General features: G+C 45.1%; 3 protein-coding genes across 3 annotated transcripts in view; 2 read left to right on the forward strand and 1 right to left on the reverse strand.

Annotated features, from left to right (window-relative positions):
* COPA (coat protein complex I subunit alpha) overlaps positions 1 to 14053 on the reverse strand; it is a 109160-nt gene that overhangs the window by 32287 nt on the left and 62820 nt on the right. The gene's annotated exons all lie outside the window — the stretch shown is intronic.
* On the forward strand, positions 5241 to 12055 carry LOC146427345 (uncharacterized). Its single transcript, XM_085082214.1, has 5 exons — positions 5241 to 5430; positions 6395 to 6959; positions 7164 to 8323; positions 9233 to 9475; positions 10445 to 12055. Exons 1-5 carry the CDS (start codon positions 5290 to 5292, stop codon positions 12053 to 12055), a joined length of 3720 nt encoding a protein of 1239 aa, XP_084938340.1. The 5' UTR covers positions 5241 to 5289.
* On the forward strand, positions 9485 to 10297 carry LOC146427346 (uncharacterized; the record flags this gene model as incomplete). Its single annotated transcript, XM_085082181.1, has 1 exon — positions 9485 to 10297. A coding segment is annotated over one exon (813 nt), but the record flags the coding sequence as incomplete, so codon positions are not given.

Raw genomic sequence — 14053 nt, forward strand, 5'->3', positions numbered from 1 at the left:
GAATTGTTAATTAATTCGCCGTTCGGAGGTTAAATTAAAAAATCTGAGGTAATTACGGCCTGAGGGCAGCTGGAGGAAATTCAGCATAAATTGAAATCTTGGGGTATTTTTTAAATTAAAATCAAGCAGAGTTAATTAAAATTGGCTAATTAAAGTCACCCAATTAAAATCAAAAGTTTTCTAGTGATTTTTCTCAATGAGAATTCATCGATTGATGAACTTTTTCTCGTTCGAGGATTTGTTTAAAAATTCATTGGATTAGTTAAAAATTATCTATTTGGGGTTGGATTTTTTGCATTGGATAAAACAGCGAAACCCTCGTTGAGAAGATTAAAAAATTAAATTAAAAATCATGTAATTAAATTTTTAAATTCTTATTTTTACTAACAATAAATAAGAAAAATAAGAATGGAACACTCCAAGGATTTCCCACAAACCAAAATCACAAAAATTTGGGATTTCACTCACTTTTTCCTTCTGGAATCTTCTCCTTTCTCCCCAATCCAAATCCCAGCGACTTTCCAGCTCAGAATTCCAAAACTGTGAAAAAAAAGAGACAAAAATCCCCTTTGGAATTTTGGGATCAATTTTGTGGATTGTAAAAATCTCAATTATCCCCAACCTGCTCATCTGAAGCTCTTTTACCCTCAGCGCTTAAATTTTAATTTGAATCGATTTAATTAATTTGACGTCGTGAGTTAATTGAACTTAAATATTTAATAGCGTTCAATTAATTGAATTAAAGTCATTTAATTGGCAAAATAAAATAATTACGAATACAATATTTAATATTATGGTCTAATATTTATGTTTCTATACATTTCTACATATTTCTTTACATTTCTATACATTTCTATACATTCCTATATATTTCTATACATTTCTATACATTTCTATATGTTTCTATATATTTTTATATATAATTTAATATTTATATTTCTGTATTTTGATATGTTATATATATATATGTTTTAATATTTATATTACAATATCAATAATAGAATATATAATATAATAATATAATATAATACAATACAATGTAACATAATAATATAATATAATATAATATAATATAATATAATAATATATTATAATAAAATAAAATAAAATAATATAATAATATATTATAATAAAATAAAATGAAATAATAAATAAAATAATAAAATAATATAATATAATATATTATAATAAAATAATAATATAATATAAACATAATAATATAATATAATATAATACAATATAATGATATAATACAATAGAAACAAATTAAAACCATTTAATAATTTAAATTAAAATAATTTAATAATTTAAATCAAAATAATTTACTAATTTAATAAAAAAAATCCCACCCACCCCAAACATCCCCACCAAACCCCCTTCCCACCTCCCCAAATCCCCCAAAAACAACCACAAAAAAATCCCCAACAGCCAGGATTTCCCAGGATTAGGCGGAACCTTCCGGAACCGCCGCTGCTATTTCGGGGCGCCAAATGATAGGGGAGGCTGATAAAGCCAAAGAACTGGTCTGGGCTTGGCCGGCGATGAATCAGGGTGGCCACCAGGGTGGCTCCTGGCCAGCCCGGCGGGACCCTATAAAAGGGACGGCGAGCTGCCCTGGCGCCGCACAGCTTCCCGGAAACGACCCCGGAAACGATCCCGGAAACCCCGACGGAGAGTGGGTGAGCGGGAATTCCGGGATATTCCGGGTGGGTGGGGATGTTGGGGTTGGGTGGTGGGGATTGTTGCGTTTGGTTGAGGATATTCTGTTTGGTTGGGATTATTCCATTTCTTTGGGATTATTCCATTTCTTGTTTCTCTGGGAATATTCCATTTGTTCAGGCATATTCTACTTGTTTGGGAATATTCCATTTGTTCGGGATTATTCAATTTCTTGTTTCTCTGGGAATATTCCCTTTGTCTGGGAATATTCCATTTGTTTGGGATTATTCCATTTGTTTGGGATTATTCCATTTGTTTGGGATTATTCCATTTCTTGTTTCTCTGGGAATATTCCATTTGTTCAGGAATATTCCATTTGTTCGGGAATATTCCATTTCTTTGGGATTATTCAGTTTCTCGTTTCTCTGGGAATATTCCATTTGTTCATGAATATTCCATTTCTTTGGGATTATTCCATTTCTTGTTTCTCTGGGAATATTCCAGAGAATATTCCATTTGTTTGGGAGTAGTCTACTTCTTTGGGATTATTCCATTTGTTTGGGATTATTCCATTTGTTTGGGAATATTCTACTTCTTCAGGAATATTCCATTTGTTTGGGAATATTTTGTTTGTTTGAGGATATTCCGTTTGTTTGGGATGACTCCATTTCTTGTTTCTTGGGGAATATTCCATTTGTTTAGGGATTATTCAGTTTCTCGTTTCTCTGGGAATATTCCATTTGTTCAGGAATATTCTTCTTGTTCAGGAATATTCCATTTGGTTGGGATCATTCCATTTATTTGGGATTATTCCATTTGTTTGGGATTATTCCATTTGGGATCATTCCATTTGTTTGGGATCATTCCATTTCTTTGGGATTATTCCATTTCTTGTTTCTCTGGGAATATTCCAGAGAATATTCCATTTGTTTGGGAATATTCTACTTCTTTGGGAATATTCCATTTGTTTGGGAATATTCCGTTTGTTTGAGGATATTCAATTTGTTTGGGATTATTCAGTTTCTTGTTCCCCTGGGAATATTCCATTTGTTCAGGAATATTCCATTTGTTTGAGATTATTCCATTTCTTGTTCCTCTGGGAATATTCAATTTGTTTGGGATTATTCCATTTGTTTGGGATTATTCCATTTCTTTGGGATTATTCCATTTCTTGTCTCTCTGGGAATATTCCATTTGTTTGGGATTATTCAATTTCTTGTTTCTCTGGGAATATTCCAGAGAATATTCCATTTGTTTGGGAATATTCCATTTGTTAGGGATTATTCCATTTCTTGTTTCTCTGGGAATACTCAATTTGTTTAGGATTATTCAGTTTCTTGTTTCTCTGGGAATATTCTACTCGTTCGGGAATATTCCATTTCTTTGGGAATATTCAATGTCTTGTTTCTCTGGGAATATTCTACTTGTTTGGGAATATTCCATTTGTTCAGGAATATTCCATTTGTTTGGGATTATTCAATTTCTTGTTTCTCTGGGAATATTCCAGAGAATATTCCATTTGTTTGGGAATATTCCATTTGTTAGGGATTATTCAGTTTCTCGTTTCTCTGGGAATATTCCATTTGTTTGGGATTGTTCCATTTCTTGTTTCTCGGGGAATATTCCATTTGTTTGGGATTATTCAATGTCTTGTTTCTCTGGGAATATTCTACTTGTTCGGGAATATTCCATTTGTTTTGGGCTATTCCACCTGTTCAGGAATATTCAATTTGTTTGGGAATATTCCATTTCTTGTTTCTCTGGGAATATTCAGTTTGTTCAGGAATATTCAATTTGTTCAGAAATATTCCATTTGTTGTTACTCTGGGAATATTCCATTTGTTGTTTCTCTGGGAATATTCCATTTGTTGTTTCTCTGGGAATATTCTTTTTGTTGTTTCTCTGGGAATATTCCCTTGCTGAGGAATATTCCATTTGCTCAGGAATATTCCATTTGATTTTCCTCTGGGATTCACAGTGGGGGGAAGGAAGACTCATCCCATTGTTTTTTGGGAACACAAAGAGCTTTTCCCCCTCGGAATCGCTGGGTTGGGTTATCCACGTGGGAAGGAAATACGGAAAAAATTTAGGAATTCCTTCAGTTTTCCACGGAAATCTCAGGATTTCCACACTGCTCGTGCATCCGGACACGTTCCGGAGCTGGAATCTCCCCAGGATCAGATCCAGGTGTGGATATTCCCAAAAAAAAACCCCACAAGGAGGGAAGGATGAGAATTCCGAGGTTTCCGGGCGCGGCTGTTGGGGTTTCTGCCGCAGATCTTATCTCGGGCTGGTCGAACCTCCTGCTGTCCCTGGGATCTCCGGGATGAATCCTGGAAATTCCCGGGGTGAGGCTGGAGGAGCCACAGAGGTTCTGCAAAGGTTGGGAGAACTTTTGGAGATCTGCTGGAGAGGAGGAGCTCCGCGGAGAGCTTGGGGAGCTCCCAGGTTTTCCAGAAGAATTCCTCATCCTGAGAACCCCAAAACCTTGGAATGTGTTCACAACACTCCAGGAACACAAAGATCACCCAATCCCGGGAAATCTCCTCCCTTTTCCTGAAAAAAATCCCCATTCCAAAAACCCCAAAACCTTGGGATGTTCCCAACACTCCAGGGACACAGAAATCACCCAATCTTGGAAATTCTCCTCCCTTTTCCCAAGGAAATGCCCATCCCAAAAACCCCAAACCTTTGGAATGTTCCCAACACTCTGGGGACACAGAGATCACCCAATCCTGGGAATTCTCCTCCCTTTTCCTGAGGAAATTCCCATTCCTAAAACCTCAAACCCTTGGAATGTTCCCAAAACTCCAGGGACACAGAGATCACCCAATTCCAGGAATTTTCCTCCTTTTTCCCAAGGAAATCACCATTGCTAAAACCCCAAAACCTTGGAATGTGTTCCCAGAGCTCCAGGAACACAGAAATCACCCAATTCCAGGAATTCTCCTCCATTTTCCTGAGGAATTCCCCATTCCTAAAATCCCAAAACCTCGGAATGTTCCCAACACTCCGGGGACACAGAGATCACCCAATCCCGGGAATTCTCCTCACTCTTCCCAAATAAATCTCCCATCCCAAAAACCCCAAAACCTCGGAATGTTCCCAACATTCCGGAGACACAGAAATCACCCAATCTTGGAAATTCTCCTCCCTTTTCCCAAGTAAATCTCCCATCCCAAAAACCCCAAAACCTTGGAATGTGTTCCCAACACTCCAGGAACATGGAGATCACCCAATCTTGGAAATTCTCCTCCCTTTTCCTAAGGAGTTCCCCATCCCTAAAACCCCAAAACCTTGGAATGTTTTCCCAACACTCCAGGGACACGGAGATCACCCAATCCTGGGAATTCTCCTCACTCTTCCCAAATAAATCTCCCATCCCAAAAACCCCAAAACTTTGGAATGTTCCCAACACTCCAGGAACATGGAGATCACCCAATCTTGGAAATTCTCCTCCCTTTTCCCAAGTAAATCTCCCATCCCTAAAACCCCAAAACCTTGGAATGTTCCCAACACTCCAGGGACACAGAGATCACCCAATCCCGGGAATTCTCCTCCCTTTTCCCGAGGAATTCCCATTCCCAAGGTTCTCCCGTCTCTCCCAGGCTCGCTCGGACCTGCAGGACGATGTCGCCGTTCCTGGACAGCATCTCCACCATCGTCAGCGTTTTCCAGCAGCACTGCGGCGCGAGGGATGGAGACAAACCCAGCCTGAGCCGCGCCAGCATGAGGGAGCTGATCCAGAGGGAGTTCGGAGAGGCGCTGGAGGTGAGGATGAGGGGAAGGGTGGGGATGTGGGAAAATCCCTCCAGGAGTGGGATGGGAAAGTTCCAGAAAATTCCCTTTGAAATTGGATGGGAAAGTTCCAGAAAATCCCCCTGGGGACGGGATGGGATGGGATGGGATGGGATGGGATGGGGAAGTTCCAGAAAATCCCCTCAGGAGCAGAATGGGAAAGTTCCAGAAAATCCCCTTCAAAACTGGATGGGAAGGGTTGGGATGTGGGAATGGGAAAATCCCATTGGGAATGGGATGGGATGGGGAAGTTCCAGAAAATCCCCTTCAAAATTGGATGGGAAAAGTTCCAGAAAATCCCCTTGGGAATGGGATGGGGAAGGGTTGGGATGTGGGGGTGGGAAAATCCCTGCGGGAATGGGATGGGAAAAGTTCCAGGAAATCCCCTCCGGGAATGGGATGAGGATGGGGAAAGTTCCAGAAAATCCCCTTGGGAATGGGATGGAATGGGATGGGGAAGTTACAGAAAATCCCCTTCAAAATTGGATGGGGAAAGTTCCAGAAAATCCCCTCGGGAATGGGATGGGATGGGGAAGTTCCAGAAAATTCCCTTTGAAATTGGATGGGAAAGTTCCAGAAAATCCCCTTGGGAATGGAATGGGATGGGAAAAGTTCCAGAAAATCTCCTTGGGGATGGGATTGGATGGGATGGGATGGGATGGGATGGTTACAGAAAATCCCCTTCAAAATTGGAAGAAGGAGCTGTGGGAGGGAGGAGTGGATTTTCCTTCTTGAGGAGGAAGGAATTTCATCCCAAACAGGAAAGAGCAGCTCAGGGAACAACCAGGACAAGGCAGAACAAGTCCCCAGAGAGATTTGGGGAGATTTCCCGCTGAGCCCCAAACCGCGACGGAAAAAAGGAGAATTCCCAGGATTTTTCCTTCTCCCAAGGACCAGAAAACCAGAAATCCCCTTTTTTCCCATTTTTCCCCCGCAGAAACCACACGACCCGCAGACTTTGGAGAAAATCCTGCAGTTCCTGGAGTGGGACGGCGACGGCGACGTCGACTTCAACGAATTCCTCCTCCTGGTTTTCCGCGTGGCCAAATGCTGCTTCCGGTTCCTGCCGCGAGCTCCGTTCCTCCTGCAGAGAACGCAAATCCCCAGCGGCGCCAAATCCCTGCGGGAAGCGGAGGTCAGGGGCAGAGGGAGCCGCCGGAAGGTCCAGGAGGAGGAGGAAATCCGGGAAATCTCGGAGAGGAAGCGTCGGGAAGATCCGCGTCGGGAAGATCCGCGTCGGGAAGATCCGCGTCGGGAAGATCCGCGTCGGGAAGATCCGCGTCGGGAAGAGGAGGTGTTGGGAGATGTGAGGGTTGGGGAGGAGGAAGTGGACGAGGAAGCGAGGAGGGATCGGCGGGAACGGCGCGGGAGGAACGGCGCGGGAGAACGGGAGGAGGTGATCCAGTGGGAATTCCGGGAAAGGAAAAATCGGGAGATCACGGAAGCCAAGAGGCCTCACCAGTCGTTCCTGGAGGAACCGCTGGAGATCGAGCTCGGGGAAGGTGGGAGAGAAGAGCAGGAGGATCGGAGCTGCGGGAGGAGAGCGGAGAGGGAGATCCAGGAGGAGAGGGAGAGAGAGGAGAGAGATGATCTGAGAAGAAGAGGGAGAAGGAGAGAGAGAAGAATTGATGAGGAGCTGGAGGTGGAGAGCTCTGAGCGCCGCAGACGGGAAAGGGAGGAACGAGAAGCTGTGATCAACCAAAGAGAAGCACAGGAGAGACGAGAAATCCGGGAGGCTGAAGTTGATGCAAGGAGAGAACGAGAATTTGAGAGGAGAAGAGAAACCCAGGTGGCAGCAGAAGCTGATGTGAAAGTCAGGAGAGAGATCCGGGAAAGGGAACCTCGTGAGGAGCTGAGAAGGAGAGAGAGAAGAATTGATCAGGAAGAGGAACTGGAGCTGGAGAGCTCTGAGCGCCGCAGACGGGAAAGGGAGGAAGAAGTTGCTGCCAGGATTGAAAGAGAAGCACAGGAGAGACGAGAAATCCGTGAGGTTGAAGATGATGGAAGGAGAGAACGAGAATATGAAAGGAGAAGAGAAATCCAGGTGGAAGCAGAAGATGATGCGAAAGTCAGGAGAGAGATCAGGGAAAGGGAACCTCGTGAGGAACTGAGAAGGAGAGAACAAATCCGTGACTATGGAGAAGAAAGACAAATTTCCCGGGAAAGAGCCAGAGAAGAGGTTGTGAGGGACAGAAGAATCGATCAGGAGCTGGAGAGCTCTAAGCGCCGCAGACGGGAAAGGGAAAGGGAGGAAGAAGTTGCTGCCAGGATCCAGAGAGAGACACGGGAGAGACGAGAAATTCGTGAGATTGAAGATGATGGAAGGAGAGAACGAGAATTTGAGAGGAGAAGAGAAACCAGGGTGGAAGCAGAAGTAGATGTGAAAGGTCGCCGAGAGATCCGGGAAAGAGAACCTCGTGAGGAACTGAGAAGGAGAGAACAAATCCGTGAGCGTGAGGAGGAAGAGAGGAGAATTTCCCGGGAAAGAGCAAGAGAAGAAGTCAGGAGGGAGAGGAGAATTGATCAGGAGCTGCAGAGCTCTGAGCGCCGCAGACGGGAAAGGGAGGAAGAAGTTGCTGCCAGGATCGACAGAGAAACACGAGAGAGACAAGAGCGAGAAATTCGTGAGGTTGAAGATGATGGAAGGAGAGAAAGAGAATCAGAGAGATTTGAAAGGAGAAGAGAAACCTCAGTGGCAGCAGAAGGTGATGTGAAAATCCAGAGAGAGATCCGTGAAAGGGAACCTCGTGAGGAACTCAGAAGGAGAGAAGAAATCCGTGAGCGTGAGGAGGAAGAGAGGAGGATTTCCCGTGGCAGAGAGAGGGAAGAGGTTGTGAGGGACAGAAGAATTGATGAGGAACTGGAGGTAGAGAGCTCTGAGCGCCGCAGAAGGGAAAGGGAAAGAGAGGAAGAAGTTGCTGCCAGGATCGACAGAGAGACACGGGAGAGACGAGAAATTCGTGAACTTGAAGATGATAGAAGGAGAGAACGAGAATACGAAAGGAGAAGAGAAACCAGAGTGGAAGCAGCAGAAGGTGATGTGAAAGTCAGGAGAGAGATCCGGGAAAGGGAACCTCGTGAGGAGCTGAGAAGGAAGAGGAGAATTGATCGAGAACAGGAACTGGAGCTGGAGAGCTCTGAGCGCCGCAGACGGGAAAGGGAGGAAGAAGTTGCTGCCAGGATCCAGAGAGAAACACGAGAGAGACGAGAAATTCGTGAGATTGAAGGTGATACAAGGAGAGAGAGAGAATATGAAAGGAGAAGAGAAACCAGGGTAGAAGCAGAAGGTGATGTGAGAATCCAGAGAGAAATCCGGGAAAGAGAACCTCGTGAGGAGCTGAGAAGGAGAGAACAAATCCGTGAGCGTGAGGAGGAAGAGAGGAGAATTTCCCGGGAAAGAGAGAGGGAAGAGGTCAGGAGAGAGAGGAGAATTGATCAGGAGCTGGAGAGCTCTGAGCACCACAGAAGGGAAAGGGAGGAAGAAGTTGCTGCCAGGATCCAGAGAGAGACACGAGAGAGACGAGAAATTCGTGAGGCTGAAGTTGATGGAAGGAGAGAACGAGAATTTGAAAGGAGAAGAGAAACCAGGGTGGAAGCAGCAGCAGAAGCTGATGTGAAAGTCAGGAGAGAGATCCGGGAAAGAGAACCTCGTGAGGAACTCAGAAGGAGAGAACAAATCCGTGAGCGTGAGCAGGAAGAGAGGAGGATTTCCCGGGAAAGATGCAGAGATGAGGTCAGGAGGGAGAGGAGAATCGATGAAGAGCTGGACCTGCAGAGCTCTGAACACCGCAGACGGGAAAGGGAAGAACGAGAAGCTGTGATCAACCAAAGAGAAGCACAGGAGAGACGAGAAATTCGTGAGGCTGAAGTTGATGCAAGAAGAGAACGAGAATTTGAGAGGAGAAGAGAAACCAGGGTGGCAGCAGAAGTCGATGTGAAAAGTCGCCGAGAGATCCGGGAAAGGGAACCTCGTGAGGAGCTGAGGAGGGAGAGAATTGATCGAGAACAGGAACTGGAGGTAGAGAGCTCTGAGCGCCGCAGACGGGAAAGGGAAAGAGAGGAAGAAGTTGCTGCCAGGATCGACAGAGAGACACGGGAGAGACGAGAAATTCGCGAGGTTGAAGGTGATACAAGGAGAGAGAGAGAATATGAAAGGAGAAGAGAAACCTCAGTGGCAGCAGAAGCTGATGTGAAAGTCAGGAGAGAAATCCGGGAAAGGGAACCTCGTGAGGAGCTGAGAAGGAGAGAACAAATCCGTGAGCGTGAGGAGGAAGAGAGGAGAATTTCCCGTGGCAGAGAGAGGGAAGAGATCAGGAGAGAGAGGAGAATCGATGAGGAGCTGGAGCTGGAGAGCTCTGAGCGCCGCAGACGGGAAAGGGAGGAAGATGTTGCTGCCAGGATCCAGAGAGAGACACGAGAGAGACGAGAAATTCGTGATGCTGAAGGTGATGGAAGGAGAGAACAAGAATTTGAGAGGAGAAGAGAAACCAGGGTGGAAGCAGAAGATGATGTGAAAGTCAGGAGAGAAATCCGGGAAAGAGAACCTCATGAGGAGCTGAGAAGGAGAGAACAAATCCGTGAGCGTGAGGAGGAAGAGAGGAGGATTTCCCGGGAAAGAGCAAGAGAAGAGGTCAGGAGGGAGAGAAGAATCAATGAGGAGCTGGAGCTGGAGAGCTCTGAGCGCCGCAGACGGGAAAGGGAGGAACGAGAAGCTGTGATCAACCAAAGAGAAGCACAGGAGAGACGAGAAATTCGTGAGGCTGAAGTTGATGCAAGAAGAGAACGAGAATATGAAAGAGCACGAGAGAGGAGAGCAGCAGCAGAAGCTGATGTGAAAGTCAGGAGAGAAATCCAGGAAAGGGAACCTCATGAGGAGCTGAGAAGGAGAGAACAAATCCGTGAGCGTGAGGAGGAAGAGAGGAGGATTTCCCGAGAAAGAGGTCAGGAAGACATCAGGAGGGAGAGGAGAATCGACCAGGAACTGGAGAGCTCTGAGCGCCGCAGAAGGGAAAGGGAGGAAGAAGTTGCTGCCAGAATTGAAAGAGAAACACGGGAGAGACGAGAAATTCGTGATGCTGAAGTTGATGGAAGGAGAGAACGAGAATTTGAAAGGAGAAGAGAAACCAGGGTGGAAGCAGCAGCCGAAGCTGATGTGAAAGTCAGGAGAGAGATCCGGGAAAGAGAACCTCGTGAGGAACTGAGAAGGAGAGAACAAATCCGTGAGCGTGAGGAGGAAGAGAGGAGGATTTCCCGGGAAAGACGCAGAGATGAGGTCAGGAGGGAGAGGAGAATCGATGAGGAACTGGACCTGCAGAGCTCTGAGCGCCGCAGACGCGAAAGGCGCGGGCAGCAAGGAGTGACCATCGCTGACCAGAGGCAGGACATCCACCTGGAGGTCCTGGATGAGGAAGACGAAGAAGAAGAGGAAGAAGAGGAGCAGCAATTCCACTACCAAACCCTCCACCACGGCGATCTTTGCCCGCCAGGACAGGATTTGGCCGTCAGCGATTTACGGGTTGGTTATCCCAACGCCGACCCCGAAATCCAGCCGGAGCTCCACACCCTCCCCGACCCCCAAACCATCTCCTACCTGGTCCACGTCCTCCACAACCAGGACGATCCCGGTGCCACCACCTACCAGATCGTGTGTCACCAGCCCGGCCGGCCCGGCGCGCCCAGGAGCTGCTCGGTGACACCGCTGGGACAATCCCGGGGAAAATCGGGAATTCCGGAGGGAAAATCCGGGAGTGAGGTGAGGAGGGATGGAGTTGTGGAGGAGTTGGAGAGTTCCGAGGGGATCCGGAGGAGCCGGGAGGTGCTGGAGGGTGAATCCAGGAGGGTGCTGAGGGAGGAGGAGGATGGGGAGGTGAAGGTTGTGGGGAATCCTCGGGAATCTTCTCGGGAAGTTCGGGAAGTTCGGGAAGATCGGGAATTATCATCTCAGGAAGCTCTGAAATCTTGGGAATCTGCTCAGGAATCATCTCGGGAATCTCGGGAACTTCGTGAAGCTCGGGAAGCTCAGAAATCTCGGGAATCTGCTCAGGAATCATCTCAGAAATCTCGGGAATCCCATGAAGCTCGGGAATTTCAGGAATCGCGGAAATCTCGGGAATCTCGGGAACTTCGTGAAGTTCGCGAAGCTCTGAAATCTGCTCAGGAATCACCTCGGGAATCTCGGGAATCTCGGGAAGTTCGGGAAGCTCGGGAAGCTCTGAAATCTGCTCAGGAATCACCTCGGGAATCTCAGAAATCTCGGGAAGTTCGGGAAGATCGTGAAGCTCGGGAAGCTCAGAAATCTCGGGAATCTCAGAAATCTGCTCAGGAATCATCTCAGGAATCTCGGGAAGTTCAGGAATCTCAGAAATCTCGGGAATCTCGAGAAGTTCAGGAATCGCGGGAATCGCGGAAATCTCGAGAATCTGCCCAGGAATCATCTCGGGAATCTCGGGAATCTCAGAAATCTCGGGAACCACCCCGCGATCCCCGCGGAGAGGAAATCACCTCCATCCCGGAGGACGAGGGAGATCCCAATCCCGAAAAATCCGCGCGGGAGGATTCCGGCGCGAGGGTTTCCCGGGATGAATCCAAGACATCCTAAAGGGAGTTTTCCTCCCCCTGGAGATCCTCCAGCTCCTTTTTTGGGGTTTCCAGGGATTTTTGGGGTTTTTTTCTGGGATAAATCTTCATGGGATCTCGAATTTTTTCACCTCCCTGATGGGTTTTTTTCCAATATTTAATCAATTTTCCTGCTCTGTTTGGGGTCTTTGGGTCCCTCTGGCCTCGTTTGTAGCCTGGCTGTGAAAATCCAAAAAATTGTTGATTTTGGGGTTTGGAAATTTGGGAAAAAAAATCCTTTTTGGGTCTGAAATTACGCAAGGCTGTGGGGAAAAAAATCCGCTTTTTGTAGCCTGAAAATCCTTGGAAAAAAATCACTTTTGGGGTCTGAAAGTCGTCAAAAAAAATCACTTCTGCGGTCTGAAAATCCAAAAAAAGAAAAAATCACTTTTGGGGTCTGAAAGTCCTCAAGGCTGGGGAAATAAAATTCTCATTTTGGGGCCTGAAAATCCTCAAAAAAAAAATCTTTTTTGGGGTCTGAAAGTCCTCAAGGTTGGGGGAAAAAATCTTTTTTTTTTGGGTCTGAAAATCCTTGAAAAAGAAATCAATTTTGGGGTCTGAAAGTCCTTTTAAAAAATTTTTGGTTTGGGGCTGAAAATCCTAAAAAAAAAAAAAAAAACACAAAAAAAACCAACATTAAAAAAAATCCTTTTTCAGGTCTGAAAGTCCTTGAAAAAAAAATCGCTTTTGGGGTCTGGAAATCCTCAAAACTTGGGAAAAAAAATTCCACATTTTCATCCCTGACTGCAGCAGAATTCCAGGTTTGGAGCAGCCGAGGGTCCTGCTGGTGGTGGGAGAGGAAATTTCCTCCTTTTTTTCCTTTTCCTTTTTCCTTTTTCCCTCTCTGTATCGCATGGAAAATGGGAATAAAAGGTTGATTCCTGCACTGCCTCCTGAGTCTCTGGTTTTTCCCAAAATATTGGGGTTTTTCCCCGTTTTTCCTGCTCTAATCCCAGCTGGAATTCCCAGAGTTGTCCATGGGAATTTTCCCAAATTCCAGAATTCATCCCGAACCGTTTTTTCTGTTCCACATGGAGATTTTGGGGATTTTTCCCCCAAAAAAATCACAATTTTTTTCCATCTATCCAAATATCCAAATGGGATATTCCAGAGGAGAAAACCAGGATAAAATGGGAATAATTGTAAATCCCAAAAGCGTGGATATTCCAAAGGATAAACCAGGAATAATTGTAAATCCCAAACCTGGGAATTATCCTTTATCCCAAAGGAGAAAACTGGGATAAAATGGGAATAAATGTAAATCCCAAAAACGAGGATATCCCAAAAGATAAAATGGGAATAACTGTAAATCCCAAAGGAGAAAACTGGGATAAAAAGGGAATAACTGTAAATCCCAAAAGGATAAAACTGGGATAAAATGGGAATAAACTGTAAATCCCAAAAGGATAAAACTGGGATAAAATGGGAATAAATGTAAATCCCAAAAACGAGGATATCCCAAAAGATAAAATGGGAATAACTGTAAATCCCAGAGGGGAAAACTGGGATAAAAAGGGAATAACTATAAATCCCAAAAGGATAAAACTGGGATAAAGCAGGAATGAATGTAAACCCCAAAATGCAAATATCCCAAAGAATAAAACCAGGATAAACTGGAAATAACTATAAATCCTAAACCCAGGGATATCCCAGAGGAGAAAACTGGGATAAACCGGGAATAACTGTAAATCCCAAAAGTGTGAATATCCCTGAGGATAAACCAGGAATAACTGTAAATCCCAAAAACGAGGATATTCTAAAAGATAAAATGGGAATAACTGTAAATCCCAAATCCATGGATATCCCAAAGGAGAAAACTGGGATAAAATGGGAATAAATATAAATCCCAAAAGTACAAATACTCCAGAGGATAAACAGAAATAACTGTAAATCCCAAAAGGCTAAAACTGGGATAAAACAGGAATAACTGTAAATCCCAAAAACGCGAATATCTTTAAGAATAAACCCTGGATAAAATAGA

Source organism: Lichenostomus cassidix, chromosome 25 (assembly GCF_008360975.1).
Source record: "Lichenostomus cassidix isolate B80296 chromosome 25, HeHo_3.0, whole genome shotgun sequence".
Lineage (NCBI taxonomy): Eukaryota > Metazoa > Chordata > Aves > Passeriformes > Meliphagidae > Lichenostomus > Lichenostomus cassidix.

Coding starts and splice junctions, on each gene's coding strand:
- LOC146427345 (XM_085082214.1), top strand. CDS start 5,290: ATGTCGCCGTTCCTGGACAGCATCTCCACCATCGTCAGCGTTTTCCAG. Junction 5,431..6,394: donor AGTTCGGAGAGGCGCTGGAG/GTGAGGATGAGG, acceptor TTTCCCCCGCAG/AAACCACACGACCCGCAGAC. Junction 9,476..10,444: donor ATCGAGAACAGGAACTGGAG/GTAGAGAGCTCT, acceptor CAGGAACTGGAG/AGCTCTGAGCGCCGCAGAAG.